This window comes from Sebastes umbrosus, chromosome 7, assembly GCF_015220745.1.
Source record: "Sebastes umbrosus isolate fSebUmb1 chromosome 7, fSebUmb1.pri, whole genome shotgun sequence".
NCBI lineage: Eukaryota > Metazoa > Chordata > Actinopteri > Perciformes > Sebastidae > Sebastes > Sebastes umbrosus.
The window spans coordinates 11,891,440-11,909,037 of record NC_051275.1 but is presented as its reverse complement, the minus strand read 5'-3'; the positions used below and the strand labels follow the sequence as shown (position 1 = coordinate 11,909,037).

General features: G+C 41.9%; 1 protein-coding gene across 2 annotated transcripts in view; it reads right to left on the bottom strand.

The window, feature by feature from the left end:
• Positions 1–17,598, bottom strand: part of pitpnm3 (PITPNM family member 3) — a 106,280-nt gene that overhangs the window by 59,120 nt on the left and 29,562 nt on the right. Inside the window, exon 3 of one of the 2 annotated variants that reach the window (XM_037775637.1) lies at positions 10,619–10,729. In XM_037775637.1, coding sequence (XP_037631565.1) covers positions 10,619–10,729 — 111 coding nt within the window. The remainder of the gene's footprint in view (positions 1–10,618; positions 10,730–17,598) is intronic. The other variant, XM_037775638.1, reaches the window with a different exon arrangement.

Sequence of the window (17,598 nt, the reverse complement as noted above, 5' to 3'; positions counted from 1 at the left end):
GATATAAGTGGTAGCAACAGCTCTTTGAAGCTATTTTACACTAAAAAGAGAGGGGAAAGAAACTAAATGCAAAGAGAAGAAGATAAATAAAATCAGTTTTGGGTTGTGAAAAGGAAAATTGGGAGACAAGTGAAATCTATTTACAGTATATAGTCCAAGGTCACATGTCTCAGAGAGCTTTACAATTTGTAAAACATTATGACAGACTACACATCCTCAGAGCCTTGATTATAAGGAAAACTCAAACACCTTTAATGTGAAAAATCATGATATGAAGAAACAGATTTAATTACCAGCATAAATAAGATCTAAAACCAGGAAATGAGTTAGCATTTTAGCACTTCTGGTTCCCTCGTCTGGAAGTCAATGGGTTTTTTGAATGGGTTTTTAGTTAGATGTCCGAAATAAGGTCTGTGGTTAACACAAACTGAAGAGATATTAACATTTTGTTCTACGATATAAAATATGTCAGTAAATATCCCACTAGTGATTTTTTAAGCTTTAACATGTCTTAAAAAAGGTGGTTGCAACAAATGGCTAAATGAGACTACAAAACGTAGTCACACCGAACACTAGTCCGTCTTTAACTTAGTGGTGGTGACGTGAAGTCATGCGACCGTGGTGTAGTTTGTTCATTGTCTAACTTTTTTACTTCTGGTGATTGCATTGACGTTTGCAAAAATCCTAAAAGTGATGGTAATTTGTGAAGATTATCTTGCTGAACAAAACGCGTAGGTACCATAAACGTAACACAGATGATCTTATTTTCAGTAATAATCCAAAACCCAATGGAAAAATCACATTGGCTTTTTGTCGAAGGAACCAGGGCGATGCTAACTTCCTGGTTGGCATACAAAAATACGTCATCCCTGTAGCACTCTATAGCAGATACCTTACATGAACACAGTTTGAGCTGCTCCCGTCTGGCCGTCGCCAGCCGGAACATATATAACGAGTCTTTTATTCCCTATGCCATACAGGCATTGAGCTCAGAATGACTGCACCAGGGAACACTTGTTATTTTATGATTTGTGCTCTCTTTAATTATTTATATATAACCTGCTGCTCCCTGCGCATTGCACTATTGTATATTTGTATGTTTTTTAATGGTGTGTTGTGTTGTGTGTATTGTATGTACCTTTGCTGTACTTGGAGAAGCCAAAGACACATCTCCACTGAGGTGGACACGGAGTCAATCTATCTATCTATCTATCTTCTTATCATTTCGTACAGTCGTCCTCTCCCCTCCTCCCTCGTTCCCCCCTCTGGAGCTGTAGGCGGCGACAGTGTTGTTTGGGTGTGATTATCTGCTCTCAATGTGAGATCACACAGCATTTTTTACTTCATATCCTGTCAGACCAACGTGCGAGTATGCACACAAATGCAGACATTGCATATAGATATGCGGGGAGAGCAACAGAAACACAGACACACAGGAGAACAACAAAGGCACAAAGGGGCTGTAAAAATAAGAGATGAGGCTGAACTCCTGACACGGAGCCACTTGTTATCATTATCTCACCTCTCTCGCCTTGGTGTTTGTGGTCTTTTATTATAATTCTGTAGAGAAATTGCTTTTGTAGCTTTGAAGCCTCTCTAAGTAGTTTTTGTTTTCAAGAGTAAGACAAAAAGATGAAACATTAATTTAAAGTGAGAGGGATGGGGGGTGGGGGGCTTCTGGGACTTCAGCCCTGAATGTTTTCCCAAAAGCCCTGATTCTTTAAGCATTTTAAAATACCTTAAACTTTGTGCCATTTCCCCTCAGTCTCTCTGACTGGTAAACATTCATTCTACTCCAGCATAGTAGAACAAAAATAGCTTTCACGATTAGTAATGCTGATGTTATGTAACTTAAAAATAGTAACATCAGACAATTTGTGCCTCTTTTTAAGTGGCAGGAGTGAAAATAAGTCATCCTCATTATTTTTTGTGTTACGGTTTCAGAATGATGAAGACAATTGGAGAACAATCGACGGATCCTATGTCCCGCTCCCCTTAGTTACTGTTGCTAGGTCGGACAAGCCTGGGCCCACTGGAGGGAAGGGAGGCACGGGAGGGACAACGTGGGCAGACTGTCAGACCCTGCTGCTGCACTGAAATGAGAGGTTTTCTAAAGGGACTCTGGTGCTCGGAAACACCATCGCTTTTGTCCACAGGGACCCGTAAAATCCACACAAAATGAAAGTTCCTCGTAGTAACTGTGACTACGTACGATGTAATGTGTCCATGAAGATTGTGACATCAATGTACGATGTGACTTACATAGTAATGTTACCTTTGAACAGATGTAGCATATCTAAGTATAACAGGAAAGGGGAAAGTTGACCGAGGTTCTGCCGTGTTCCAAGCTTGCTCAATTGTTACAGTGGAAACCGCTTATAGGAATAGCACCCTCATCAGGTAGATTGATAATGCCTGGTCACATAATGCCTCCAAAGTGAAACTTTTTCCGATCGTCAATGGGCTCTGCGGCACACATGCAGACCAGGCGCCCGTCTCCATCCATGCCGCTATGGGGTGAGAGAACGAGGAGCCCCGGCAAAGGGCGAGCCAAAAACGTCAATGCCTCACCCTTGGTGAGGGAAAAAGGGCGGTAAAATTGACAGCGAGCGACTAAAAAGGGAAGTGGTCCGTTTCAATACTTTGGATTCATGTAATAAATATACAAATGTCAATTAGATGGTAATCTGCATGAGAAATGCTGCACAACAACAAAAATTTGGTTATAATAATGTAGCTTATAGTGATAAATTTTTCCCAGACAGACGTGATCACTGTAAGCGGTTTCCACCGTATTGGAGCACAGAGCGAACAGGGGCGGGACTTAGGAGGGGTCAATTAGATACAAACTAGGATGTAGGTTCTCCAGGATATTTTTTTTCCATGGCAACTATTATGTTTTTCCCAAATGATGTACAGATTTTTTAGACGCTTTTATCTCAAAAGCTTGATAAATAGTGCATATAGCCGCTGTAAATGGGAACAAATCTCCCCGGGGGAGCATGCACTCAGACCCCCCCCCCCCCCCCAAGGTTTGGGCTGAGCCCCGAATGCCTACAACGCCTGGCTCTGCCCCTGTGCCATGTGCCTATGCCCTGTGCCATATGTGCATTGTGTGCTAAAATTGACCAAGGGAAGGGCAGAATGCAGATGAGTCTCAGTCCTTGAATTGATGATTTCTGTCACTCTCTCTCCGAATAGAGCTACAGGGTTCATGCAGAAAGAGAGAGCTGAGGTGCTCCATAGAAAATGGATAATAAATTTCCCTCCGGGTCACTTTGTGTGGAATTATATCCTCACCATGTATTATGCAGTGTTGGGTTGTTGGGCAGGATTTATCACTTAGTCATCTCCACATGCTTCCTCTGACTATTTTAGCTAATGTTATTCCTGCTTGGCAGCACACACCGAGGAAGCAGCCAAATCGGAATCAGTAGTTTTTGTTTATCATGGAGTCCGTGATTTTTTTTGAAAAAGATTGGTTATGTAACGCGGCTATTTCAGGTTGGACTACATTATACAGTCGGTGAATGAAGTGGGAAAAAGATGGCAATGAAAAGAGCACCGCATAAATATACCGATAAGAGTGTTTGCATATTGAACAGATGGAGAGCCCGAAAGATGCTTGAGCAGTGGCTGATGTTAAATCAAAGGAAGTCACTGAGAAGAGATGAAGAAGAAATAGTACAGTGGAAAATAAGGGACAGTTGTGCTCCAGGCATCCCTCTCTGTCGCTGAAGTTTCCATCACTGTTACCTCCATCGGGAGGTGAAGTGTTTACAGTCGCCCCGTGGCTTATGGAGTAACGAATGTGAGAAGATAGAGAGGGGGAATATAAGAACATGATGAGGTGATGCGATGGGATGGCAGTGAAGGCGTGGCCGGGGGGAAATGGATGGTTAGAGAAGCTGAGGAGAACAAAAGAGGGAATGAAGGAATAATGGAGAGCAAAGGGAGAGAGGTTATAAACCCAGAGACGCATTTGAGGAACCGACAAATAGATGGAGATGAAAGGTCGGCGAATGTCGCCGCTCAACTGCTACACAGGCTGAGAGTGGTCCAGCTGCACCTTTAAGGTATCCTTTTCTTCTCACAATTTATTATAAACCGTTAACAATAAATCAAAAGCAATGAGGTAATTAAGCATAGCTGCCGTTACTCATTTCACAAAAAGTTTTCACAACATCACAGTATACCTGTAACAGAAACTGAGCAGACAATTAAGATACATTTGTAGGGACAAAATAGAGGCTAGAAGCTCCACGGATCACATAACAACGTTTATGTGAAAGGGGTCACTCGTAGTGACAAACCCAGAAGTAGTTAGCGCCCGACTTTGCAGTTCCCCTCAGCTCTATGGAGCTTTATAGTGTCTTTTTACTAATTGTTTTGTTTTTAGCACATCTGGCTTGGAACTTTACTGTCTTGGTTCACGCTCACTGCGTTTATCAGCAGCTCTTTTCAGCTAAAAAGCTCTATAAACTCACTGGCCTGTACCAACAAACAAGATAGACAAAGTTAGCAACTACAGCTGGGGGACATGGAGCATTTAGCAGCTAAAGAGACAGATCTTAATGAAGACCGAAACGGTGCTAGAAAGAGAGCGAATACTGGACTTTACATTCAGGTGGTCAGAAACAAGACTCCAAATGAATATTAATGTTGCTTCATGTCTGCAGGATGTGTAAATAGGCAACTGTTTGCTAACAAGTTCACCAAGTCAACTTTATAAGATGACAATATGTCATTGATGTGTTTACAGCCCCCAAGTGTCCAAAATTCAATTAATGAAGGTTTAAAATATTATGACAACATACTTTACATACTAAGCAGGACATTCTGCAGTTAAAAAACAAACTTGCCATATTTCTCATGTGGACAAACTATGTCATGGCGACATTGTTTCTAAATTACACTCAGTCATACCTGTGGCACAGGGCGCACCCGACATTTAGGGTAGGGATGCACCGATGAGCGGCGGCTGAGCGGCGGCTGAGCGGCGGCTGAGCGGCGGCTGAGCGGCAGCAATGCACTCAGCTATGTGATCACTTGCTGGCCCCTATTGGCCGGGGGCCGGTTAAGAGTAGTGATTGCGGAGTCAGCAGTCAATCAATGGCGGTATCAAACAGGCAATAAAAGGTGATTTGACAACGTGTGAGTCACTGCGACCATGAGAGGTCCTTGAGCATGAAGCCATATGAGCACCCAAATATTATGCAGATTGGTACAGCAGTATGCGAGATTAGACGTGGACAGACACAGAGATGCACACACTCACTCATGCAAACACAAGACCGAACTCATCATCTCCTGGCTGAGATTAAAAAAAAACATTTCTTACTGCAATATTACATGCTGGCTGACATATTCACTGATACTGAGATACTGATATATCTGTGATGAACTAAAATCATGCAATTTGCTGATCAAAATAGGATTCTGTTAATGTTCCACTCTCTTCAATTTATGAGAGGATATGTGCACCTCCATTAATAATCAAGGTTCCCGCAAGACCTTAGCTGCGTTTGTAGCAGCAGCTACTGTTGGTGTTGCTTTGAGATCTTTTTCGATTTATCTTTTTGTTGCTACGCCTGGTTTCGCTCAGCTAAATTTATGTCTTCCTGTGCCCCCACGAGTGTAGGATGTAAACAAACAACTAAAGAACCTCAGCAGGCATTAACACATTTGTATGCATTGGGGAGTATTTCTATTCTAGGCAAGTTTGACTTTGCTGTAACTTTAAGGATGAGAGACCGAGAGAATGCAATTACCATTACTTAGACAGTTCAAGCTAAATTCTCAACAGCAACCCATGAGTATAAATGTGTACTGGAACCAGGCAGTTTGGTATTTCATTTCCATATCAGTGGGTCTTGAGTGGAACAAGACATCACAAAGTTGAATTCAGGGTCTGGTAATATGTTTTCTTTATGTGATATTACTAGCGTTTGCACACATGCTTTGCCACTTCAGTGGTGTGGTGTCATTGAAATGTAAAGCAGCTGCTGTATGAGACACAGCTTCACATTGATTACATTACAGTAGGAGCATCTAATCTTTGCCGCTCCTTGTATTTCATAAAGAAGATTGGCCGGCGTACTCATAATGTTTTCATATATTATAAATAGATAAAGAAAGGTGGTCTAACTGGGTGTCGCTCTTAAGATGCTGGGGGCACATACTGTTTTACAGGACAGACACAGTATGACTACGTAATGATGTCTCGGTTCAGCGTCTCCCAATATGGCTAGACGCCAGCTTTAGACCCCTACAGACGCCATGTACATCACACACTCCATTTAAGGTAACATATCCCCAGTCGTCTATAGCAGGGCTGTTTTTTTCAATATGGATTGTAATACAATTATCGTAACACAATACTCAAATGATATACATGTATATATTGAAAGAGTTATTATTCCTCTTATCTGGTCATGGAGGGATACCGATATACAGAAACCCATAACTCCTCTGGCAAACATATGACATATGAGTGGTGTATTAAAGGACGGGTCCCTCCATGAGGTTTATATATCATTCTGTAGTTTCCCAGCAATGTTCCTTAAGTCCAAACATTCACATTTTTGGTCAAAGTGTGTATGTTTTAGCATCAAAATGCTTTCAGACAGCCCTTTCCAATGGGAAACTGAAACCGTTATATCGCTCTCTTCAAAGCAACCAGACTCCATTCACAAAAATAGCAATTTTACCTTGCAGAACATGGGAGTATATATACAACCCCACTTCAAAAACTAACCCTTTCAATTATTTCCAAAATTAGCACAGCTATGATCAAATGGTCAAACTAGGCAGCACTGATGTAATGCCTATTTCTGGCCTCAAATGTTTTCAGAAACATCTTGTAGTGCACTGTTTAGTTGTAAAATGAGAAAGCTTGTGACCTGGCAGCCATGTTGAGATCAGTTGAGGAAATACCAAGCACCGCCCACCAGCCGGAGCACAGCCAATAGGAACGCTCTCTCTCTGAAATGACTGAAAGTCTCCCATCATGGGCTAGATTTTTAAAGCCTGAAAACAGAGCCATGAGGAGGAGCAGAAGTCTAGTTTTCTCTCAGAGCACTTGAATAACAATATGCTGAAAGGTTATTATGATATTTTTGCCCAACGATGCCAAAAACATTCTGCCTACTGAAGCTTTAAGCTTCAAGTTAGACTTGAAAAAACCTATCCTTTAAAATGGGGCAGCTCTTCATGTTATTTCGTTTGTTTTTACAGGCACTGGTTCCATTCTGGAGCACTACAATTACTCTGACTGGTATTGCTGCCGCAGTGGAACACTTCATAGGTCATTACTGGTTTTCATGAGTGGTTTGTTAATGGGATGTGTGGGGGGTGTAAAATATTCACAGTGTACACTTCCTCAGTTACCACCACATGACTTAGTAGCTACGGCGTCGCCGCAGGAGCGGTTTCTTTCATCTCTGTAAGACCAGACAACACTCTCACTGAAGCGCAGTGATTAAAAGCATCCACTCCAGTTTGTCAAACCTCAGCGCTGACCTTTCCGACGAGAGCCGGTCCATTTGTCAGTAAACAAAACCAAAAGCAAGTGCCATGCTATCAGCAGTGGACTGACAGAGGAGCTGTAAAGCACAGTTGGTATTGAATCCATGGTATTATGATTGATTCTGCTCTGTGTGATTGAACTGAATCTAATTGTTTCTTTGCTGCCGTCCAATTTAAAGCCACACTGTTTTTATCACCTGTTGTTTTGTGTAATAGGGAAGCAGGATTTTATCTTTGGCCGCTAAAAATCACTGATCTGCATAAATCCGATTCATGATCTTTGTGGGCACAAACTGAAATGTTCCTATTGTGTCGTGAAATACTGTGCTGTTAAATCTCTGGGCGATATGTTATTCAGTTACTGAGGTTGGATAATCCCACCAGTGATTTTGATAAATGAATCCAATTAAATAACTTTCTCGCAAGAAGAATTAATCAGGAGAATCGCTTGATTTAAAGCCTGTGTTGAGGATTAATATGAAAACCTGCAGAAATATGATATTCCTACTGCCGGTGCCGTTTGCAGAATATTTCCACTGCTCTGTACAGGTACTGCATCTCTGTATTTCATTGTTTTCCGATTCTCGAATGGAGCAGATGTAGACTCTCTTTAATTTACTGAATCACGGGAGAAGCTTATTCTCTAAGAAAGGATTAAAAAAGTCTTTCAATCTGGGGCTGAGGCAAAAATAAAGAAAAGCAGTTGCCATGTAAGTCCTCGTGATCTTTAAGTAAGAGCAGGGATAAAATGAAACCGGAAATAAGGAAAGAGGGGGAATTCTGTTGATTGAGCACTGAAGAAAATGTTCCCATATTTACTTCTTCGGTGCCTCATTAACTGGACAAGAAGAGAGCAAAAGGAAGCCGAGCAACCACACGTATCTGTGATCGACGCATTTGCAGTCTTATCAGGTTTTGTTTGAAATGTCATGGTCGTGAAATAGAATAGAAGTGAAAAAGATTGGAACCTCTTTGCCTGGAAAGAGTGAATTTTATTTTAAGTGATGCTTTAGATGCGCATAAATACACTGCGACGCAGTGAGAGAGCAGAGCAGAGGACAGGAGAGACAGACATGTTTCGAGCTCAGTGCTCTTCCTCAGGCATCGGCGAGCACAGAGCAGGAGCACTGAGCTTGAAACGCGTGGCATATCTGCATGTTAGATCTCAGCCACCATTATGTTTATCTCCCGCCCGCTGTGTGCTTCTGTTTATTCACACTCATCTAAAGCCTAATAACAAAATGTTCAGCCTTCGCAAGCAAGGAGCATTGCATCTTTTTTCACTTTAGATTATGCTCTGAGCTACTTGGAAAGATATTTGTTCCCAGGAGTTGGTGGACCGAACCAAACGCTAAAACGCCTGTGAATATTAGGCACAGATATTATGTTAGTGTCTGTTGGATATCAGTGGCGGCTGGTGACTCAAAAAATTGGCGAGGACAGGAGGAAAACCAACCCACGGCGTTGTGTTATTTTATTTAGTTATTTCTTATTTTGCACTTGCACCTCCATTTTATGTGGGCTCAGTGCTGCTTGATATGTGTGCTGTTATGTTCCCAATTTTATCATATAGCGGGAGATTACATGGGATTCTGATTTTCTTATTTTTATTCTACAAATCTTTTAATCTGGAAAGCACTTTGCGCTTAAGTTTGACAAGTGCTATATAAATAAAAATGATTATTATTATAATTACTACACTAGTTGGCTGCTTATCTCTCTACTTTCTGATGTAAAATGAAAAACTAAGCAGTAAAAGATTTCTTCAAAACAATAACCGCGGCCTCAGGATGGGAATGAATCTTGTGTACGTACTGTGTGACTAGAAGCCTGTCTGTAAACTGCTACCCATAGCAGACCGTTGCCCACACCGGGATCCAGTCCCGGGTAAACGGAGTGCAGCAGCACGTCGGGCCGCCGCACGCCACGGAGTCCAGCCCGGACAGCTGACAGCGAGGCCCGAGGCTGCCCCAGCAAAGCGGAGCTCTCCATTCTTCCTCCCCGCCAAGGTCCTGCTGCTGCCGTCGACCCCAGGCAGCCTCAGCCCTTTGCTCAGCCGTTCGGGCTGAGCCACAGCGGTATTACGGTGGCATGTGGTGCCCGACGTGCTGCTGCACTCTGTTCAACTAGGACTGGATCCCGGTATGGGCGACGGACTGTTGCACGGGTCTTTCAGGGCTGCTACAACAAGCTAACTGTTGAGTTGGCTAACACAAATAGTATAGCTCCTCGATGAAAAAGGGAAACTTTGGACTCTGTTGTAAAGACCCACATTTGGACATTATCATTTGACCAACGCAATGTCAATAGTGTATTCTTCTGGTTGTTGATTGGTACAACCCAAGGGAGGATGTCCATCATTTTAGGTGTTTTGTCCTCCCTTGCGCCAACCATCACCTTCTTGCCTGCCCTGCAGGTGTCGTTATTGAAGCATTAAATCAGAATTTCAATAATGGATTTTTTCCAATGAATTATAATATATTTCTATAAATGTGGTTTATTTCAACCAATTACTCTTTACTCTTTATATTATGATCTCCCTCTCTCAAAAATAGAAGAGGAGCAATCTCCTCTGCCTCTATGGACCAGCCTCCACTTCTGGATATGCTGCATCCAGACAGACAATAACACCATGTCCTGTGGATCCTGGCTCAACTTTTGTCACAACGGAGCATCCGGCAATGCGCTGCGTTAGACAGCCAAATACATGCAAATGTCCTTGCAAAACTTCAAACTGGACATCCTAATTTGTAATCCATCCCTGTAGTAGTAAACCCACACTGACGCAGCCCCTCGGTGTTTATCTGGAGGGCAGCTGTGGGTCTGAATGGACTTTGAAGTGAGCAAATATTTGCCCGTACCCATTACACCTCGATAAGATGACATCAGGGTCGTTTTTTTTTTTTTTTTACTCTCTCTGCCCCCTGGAGGTCAAAAATGACTTAATGCAGCTTTAAATAGACGCTACAATAAATCTACAGTCTAGCCATCTTTATCATCATTCAGTGACTCATGAGTGTGATTATAAATTTGTGTGTGTGTGCATGTGTATGTGTGTGTGTGTGTGTGTGTGTGTGTTTGGGCAGTGTACCGTGCGACTGGTCCTCCATGTGTCCCATAGTCTCAATCTGCTCCACCAGGTCATTTGAGTTCCACTGACTCATGCCGAGCAGAATGGCGCTCTTCCCCTCCATAACATCTGCTGGGACACACATAGACACACACAAAGAGGAGTAAGGAGGAGTGCAGCAAAGAAAACAAAAAAAACATTCCTCGCTCTGCATATCAATAATACTGAAACTCATTGTTCTTGATGCTAGAACCGATCAAAGCTATTTTGCAGAATGAAACTTCTTCTCAGGTGCCTGTTGGGGAGAACAAGTTACACCTTTATCAGAAAGTGCACCCCAAAACCTGACCAACACGGTTCTGATCTGTGCCGATTGGGCATGGTTTCCACTCCATTAAAATGTGGCTTACCAAACATGCTGGTTATGCCAACCTGAATTGACAGCTTAATGTGCAGCGAGTAAACAAAACAACAGAACGCAACATGACGGCCAACAACATGGCAAACAACAGACTCTGGTAAACACATACATTCACATGGCTTGTAATGTCTGAACACAAAAGGAACACTTGCAAGCTGTCCAAAGATAAAAATGTAAATTTGGCCTTAATGTTGTTGACACAGATTATTTGCACCTTATTGTGCAACATGTTTATAAAGATGGACTACCAGATATTTATCTATATTAATCTATTCTCCATGGGAAGCATTATTACACCTTCAGCCACACTACTGGCTGCTGTTTGATATTAGCTGATAAAGATTTAATGTCATACGTGCCGCACCATGTGCTGCTTGCACTAAAGGTACCCTGTGGAGTTTTCTTGTCAACAAACACTATTTACATTCACTGTTTCTTGTAAAAACAGCTTCTCTTCTTATAGCCTTGACACAAAATGATTAATTCACAATCACAATAATTTTTTTCAAGAAAAAACATACTTTTATTCGGCACCTTTCTAAAGGATCTGTGGATGTATTATTTAAAAAAATATATATTTATCTACATAAAAAAGTATTTTTTTTCTAATATAATGAAACCTGCAGTGTTTATGTCCATGTTTACATCAGCTAACAATACTCTTCTTCTGTTGACCTTTGGTAGCCACGTTGATACAGTTATTGGCACAATCAATGGAATAGTGTGAAACTATGTGTCCTTGTACATGTGATAGTAGAGCATGAGATACAAACGAAACAAGGTGAAACATCGCTTCATAGCGCCACTAGCGGACAAAAACTCCAAAGGATATCTTAAAGGGGACATATCGTGCTCATTTTCTGGTTCACACTTGTATTTTGAGTTTCTACTAGAACATGTTTACATGCTTTAATGTTCAAAAAACACATTATTTTTCTCATCCCATCTGTCTGAATATACCTGTACTGAAACGCTCCGTTTTAGGGCCTGTCTCTTTAAGACCCCCTCCTGAAAAAGCCCAGTCTGCTCTGATTGGCTGGTGAGAAACATATGGTGCAGCTTTGCAAAGGTAGTTCTCAAGCTGTGGGAGGTATATTCTAATGAGCCTTCATGTAGGGCCAGGTAATATGTTAAAATGTTCCAACCGGCCACCGTAAGCCCAACGGGAGGCAATTGCCAATATACATTTTATTTGCGCAGGTGTGTGTGTGTGTTTGTGTGTCCGCATGGTTGAATTGAGGTTGGCTTGGTGAATCACATGTTTTCTGATCTAGGCAGCCCACACTTATTTCACTGTTTGTGGGTTGGCTGGCACTCCAGATAACCAAATGTATGTGCACAAGCACTGAAAAAATTAGTCTTTCCCCTTTAAAGGAAGGATTTTTGTAGCTCTGCCCATCAATTCTATAATTGCTGATATCTCTGATGTCAGGGCAACAAACATGAACAGTCAAACAGGTTGTAAACAAAACCCCCGGGTTAGTCAAACTTATTTGGAAGGGAAAATGAAGCTGAACGGTAAAATCATTGCCCAAACTGTGGTGTAACTCCCAGCAGAGCGTCACTAAATTAAGCCTGAGCAGAAGTATAAACAGTGAGAAAAATGGAAAACATAAGTGTTGGCATGCAGACTCTTTAAAACATGGAACCACCATATTGTCAAGCTCTGTTGTGGAGGAGAATATCAACCAAAAAGACAAGCTAGGTGTGCTGTGTGGTTCAGCATGACCAAAGTGGGTGTCTGCTCGTCACAGACTGTCATCCAAGACAGTCTGAGACAGGAAGACAACCCTCTACCCGACAGACTTCTCTCCTCTCTCACACACTCCTGCCAGACAGCTCTGAAAGACTCTGACGTGGATCTACACCGCCTGTCCATTTGGATCACACAGCGGCCGGTCTGCTGGTCAGTTTGTCTTTCGCTATCTGCTTTGACTGCCTCCCACCTTTGGTGCCCTCTCTTCCCTCCGGTTAGACAGTACCGAGCCGAATGTAATAACGCGGGGACACAGCGCACACACTTGCAGATTCAAACATACACAGACAAGCACAAAGAAAATGGAGAGGGGTGAGAAAGAAACACACAGAGGGAAGCTTATTGGATCCAAACAAAGCGTCGCAGGATGTAAGAAAGGCTGTGTTTGGACAGGAGGAGAATGCAAAGCAGGCTTTATACCCTGAAACGGCAGGTTACTGAATTGTCTCCTGGAGAGAGAGCTGAGCAGAGATGCTTGCAGCCAAAACAGAAGCTGTGTTTGAGCCAAATAAAAAACTACCTACACTAAAAACCAAATGCAACACAGACAAATAAAATGCACAAATAATCAAGAGAGTAAAGCTAACTGATTTAAGCTACCATATCTCCTGCTTTTGATACGACAGAACAGCAAAATCCGATTTGAACAACAGGCGAGAAGAGAAACAGAAGTGTGAGATCTGCTTGCAGCCACAAGCCCCGAGAGAAAGGAGATTTAGAAACATCCATCAACCTGTCGGCTCACGGTGAGCAAGCGTCAGACTGGAAGAGAGAGGAATAGATGCCGCGACTGTTAAACGAAGAGGAAGCGGCCTCAGGTGACCTCTACCACTTCGATTTTTTTTCCCACCATTCTCAATTTCTTGATCTCATCATCATGCATTAGTTGAAGCAGCGGAATTACCAAAATACTACTTGTGGCTTTATTTGAGGCCCTTTCAGCACGTACTATGAAAATTAGATTGCTTAGGGGATTATCCCATGAAATGGCATCAACGGTCTGTCAGGTAAGTAGGCTGCCGAAGATGGATGGCATTGAAACATCACGAGTAGAGCTCGCAAGCAGACAATGTATGTGTAATTGGATATATAAGAGAGAGAAAAAAAATGTATGAGAGAACACGTAGTTATGATTTAATTCTTAAACGGTGCTTAAAGTGGTGCTTTGAAGCACAGCTTCTTATCATGGCTGTAAACACATGGGCTTGTTTGCAGGGATAGTTCGGGTGTTTTGAAGTGGGGTTGTATGAGGTATTTATCCATAGTCAGTGTATTATGTACAGTAGGTGACGGTCAGCACGCCCCCAGCTTGGAGAAGCAGACAGGAGTACCAGCATGGGAGCAAAGCAATGTACTGCTGTGGAAGGGGCCGGCAGCAAAACAGATGTTAACCACCTAAAAAAATCTATATCAGTTTAAGTATATGCTATATTTAGAATATGTTTACCACTTTATCTTGCTGTCAGACAACCCTTTCCGACGGGGAACTGAAGACATTTTCTATGCTCTTACCGAAGCCACCAGACTCAATAGAAAAAAACTGTAATTTTACCTCGCAGAACACGGGGGTTGCTGATCCACCGCTGCCTCTATCAGTCAATTTGTTTGTGCCATTGTGTGACTTTGGTGATTCCAAACTAACCATAGTCACACAATAACACAAAGAAATTAACTGATCGAGGCAGCGGTAGAGCATCAACTCCCAAGTTCTGTGAGGTAAAATTAAAAAAAAATTCAATGGAGTCTGGTAACTTTGGCGAGAGCATAGATAACAAATTCAGTTCTCAGTCGGAAAAATAGACTGCATAGCTGTCTCATGGCAAGGTAAACCAGCAAAAATATTCTAAATTTAGAGTACACTTAAACTGATATTGATTTTTTTAGGTGGCTAAAATATGTTTTGCTGTTCACATCCACAGCAGTACATTGCTTTGCTTCCGTGTTCAAACTCTCTGTCTGCTTCTCCAAACTGGGTGCGTGCCAACCGCCATCTACTGTACGTAATACACTGACTACGGACCTATAAGTACGTAATACAACCCCACTTCAAAACACCCGAACTATCCCTTTAAACACTAAAACATAGGATTTATGTTTACAGAAGTTCAAGTATAATGTTTAATTTTGAAAAACACACATTTGTTTTTGTTAGTTTGTGTTCTTACTTTTGTATCTTGTTAGTGTTGATTGATAGGTCTACTGTATGTTGGCTCAATATGAACTACAGTATCTAATCTTCTTTATAAATGCTTTTGCACACTGTCTTTGAGCTTTGTCATAGGGGACACTTGGCAACACATTTATGCGAAAGCTATTCTGTAATTGATTGATTATTCTTTTATAGTCTGCTGCTCCTGCAAGCCACAGCACTTTATGTAGCATGTACATTTCTATAGCTTGTTTTATGTGCCTTTATAATTCCACATGCGTATGCTGTTTGCTTTTTACAGGTTTTAATAGAACTGTATTGCTCATTGCTATTTTTATATCGCTCTTTATACTTGTAATCTCTTTGTCTTATCCTTGCTTATCCTTGCACAGCAGATTACATGAAACAGGTTGTTATGCAGCAACTGTTTCTTTTGAACCAAACACTGCAAGAGCTGATATTACCTTCAATCAGAGAGGAAGAGGAAATCAGTGAAATCACCACCTGCAGGGACTGGTTGATGAGAAATGTCTGGGTTTCAGTGGTCCATGGCTCAAATGACGTCTTTCTCTGTATTATCCAAACAACTAAATTGTGCCCATTCCCAAAATAGCTTAATCATTCGTCTTCCTGGTTTGATTTCCCAATACATTTTTACATAAATCGATTCCCGTTTAGCCTTGTAGGACATGGACTTTACCACCAGAATGTGAAAGCAGCATAACTCTTGCTGGTTAGAAAACAACACTTTTATAAGAAATTCAACATCTGGATCCCTGCCAACATTTAATCAACTGCTCTTGGGTCAGAGGTCCACAACATTAAATCCACATCCGCTCATAACTTCTTGAGATAACTTGTTCAAAATGTACAACAGATAAGCATGAAAACATATTCTCTGTCCAGAGAGAAGTGAAGATACAGGAAGGATGAGTAAATACACTGGCTGGATTTATCCATTACTGACTCTTTCTCAGAGCCGTATATGTCACATAGATGCAAGATTAAAGTGAGTGAAGACGGGCGAGGGAATGGAGTGGATGACTTTACAGACAAATTCTTTCCCCAACAGCGCAGACAAACAAACTGTGTGCTCTGGTACTTCTTTCATTACGAGTACCAGCTTTAGTTTTAGAGCGATGACATTTTTGAAAAGTACGTTTTTACAATTCCTCAGGCTGTTCGAGTATTAGGACTTGGTTTTAAACTCAAGGTTAGGGCTCGGGAAACATGATGTCAATGATGGTGCTCAGAAGTGTAGAAAGGTTTGCAGGCACAAAAGGATGAGTGGGAGGATCGGTTCTGAAGGTAATCGTCACCATCAACTCAGCTGCTTCCACATCTTGTGACCTTGTTTCTTTTGTTTGAGGGATGAAATGTTGTAATCGGCCACATGTACAAGATACTGTGTACACTGAAACCTTTTGGCTAAAATGAACACAGCTCTGGTCATTGATAGTTCGACATTTTGAGAAGAGGAGAAGATCAACGCTCTCACAGCTGTTCCTTCCAATACGAAGCTAGAGCCAGGAGACCGTTAGCTTAGCTTAGCATAAAGACTGGAAACAGGGGAAAACAGCTAGCCTAGCTCTGTCCAAAGGCAACAAAAGTAATCTGTCAGCACCTCCAAAGCTCACAATTAAACATGTTAAGCCTTTTTGACACATAGCTACCGGTAAATCACTGCGATAAGCTTTCAGGCACCGCTAGTGATTTTTACTATTTACAAATGCACTCCATTCAGGAACAGTTCCGTCTTTCGCCTTTTCACACATGCCATGGCAATACTGGAATAGATGGGGCAAGGGCATAGACTGCATATAAGAAGTGGACTTAGTCACTGTGATGTCACCCATTGGCTTGTTGACTGCCGTTTCGAAGCCTCAAGTTCGGCATTTTGGCCGTGGCCATCTTGGTTTTGGGCTGTCGCCATGTTGTTTTTTTGCAACTAGAACCAAACACTGAATAAGACATGTTCAGGTGACCAAAAAGGTTCTTATTAACTTTATTGACCCGAAAATACATTGTGAAAGGGTTAAAGTTGTAAGATGAAAAACACAGACAACTCCCAGACCGGACAACACCATAGTAGCGACATGTCAATCACAAGGTAGCCCCGCCCTAAAGCATACCCTGCTTTATGGTCTATTTTACTCCAAATTGTGCCATAATTTACTAAATGAACATCATGCTGTATTGAAAAAGACTTGAAACTAACGATAAACTCATGTTTACAATGTTTACTGAGGTAATAAAGGTAGTGAAAAGTAGCGTCATTTTGTCATAGACTTCTATACAATCAGACTTCTTTTGGCAACCAGAGGAGTCGCCCCCTGCTGGACATTAGAAAGAATGCAAGTTTAAGGCACTTCAGCATTGGCTTCACTTCTCGGACCCAGAGGTAGCTCACTGGACAAGGGACAGTCCAGCAGATGGCAATAATGCAACATGTATGGGTGCCAACCACCATCAAATTCAACAGAAGAAGAAGCTGTTTTTGTCCAGTGTCAATATTCTTGTAATGTATTTAATATTGAACACGTTTGTGAGACAAGTCAAATCATCGGCGAAAGTATTGGTGTAAATGCTTAACTGTAAAAAAGTTGTGGTTCAAATACATCATCAACAGACTTTTGTGATTGGTTCCCTCGCTCCACGTGACGGCGCCTTTCGTC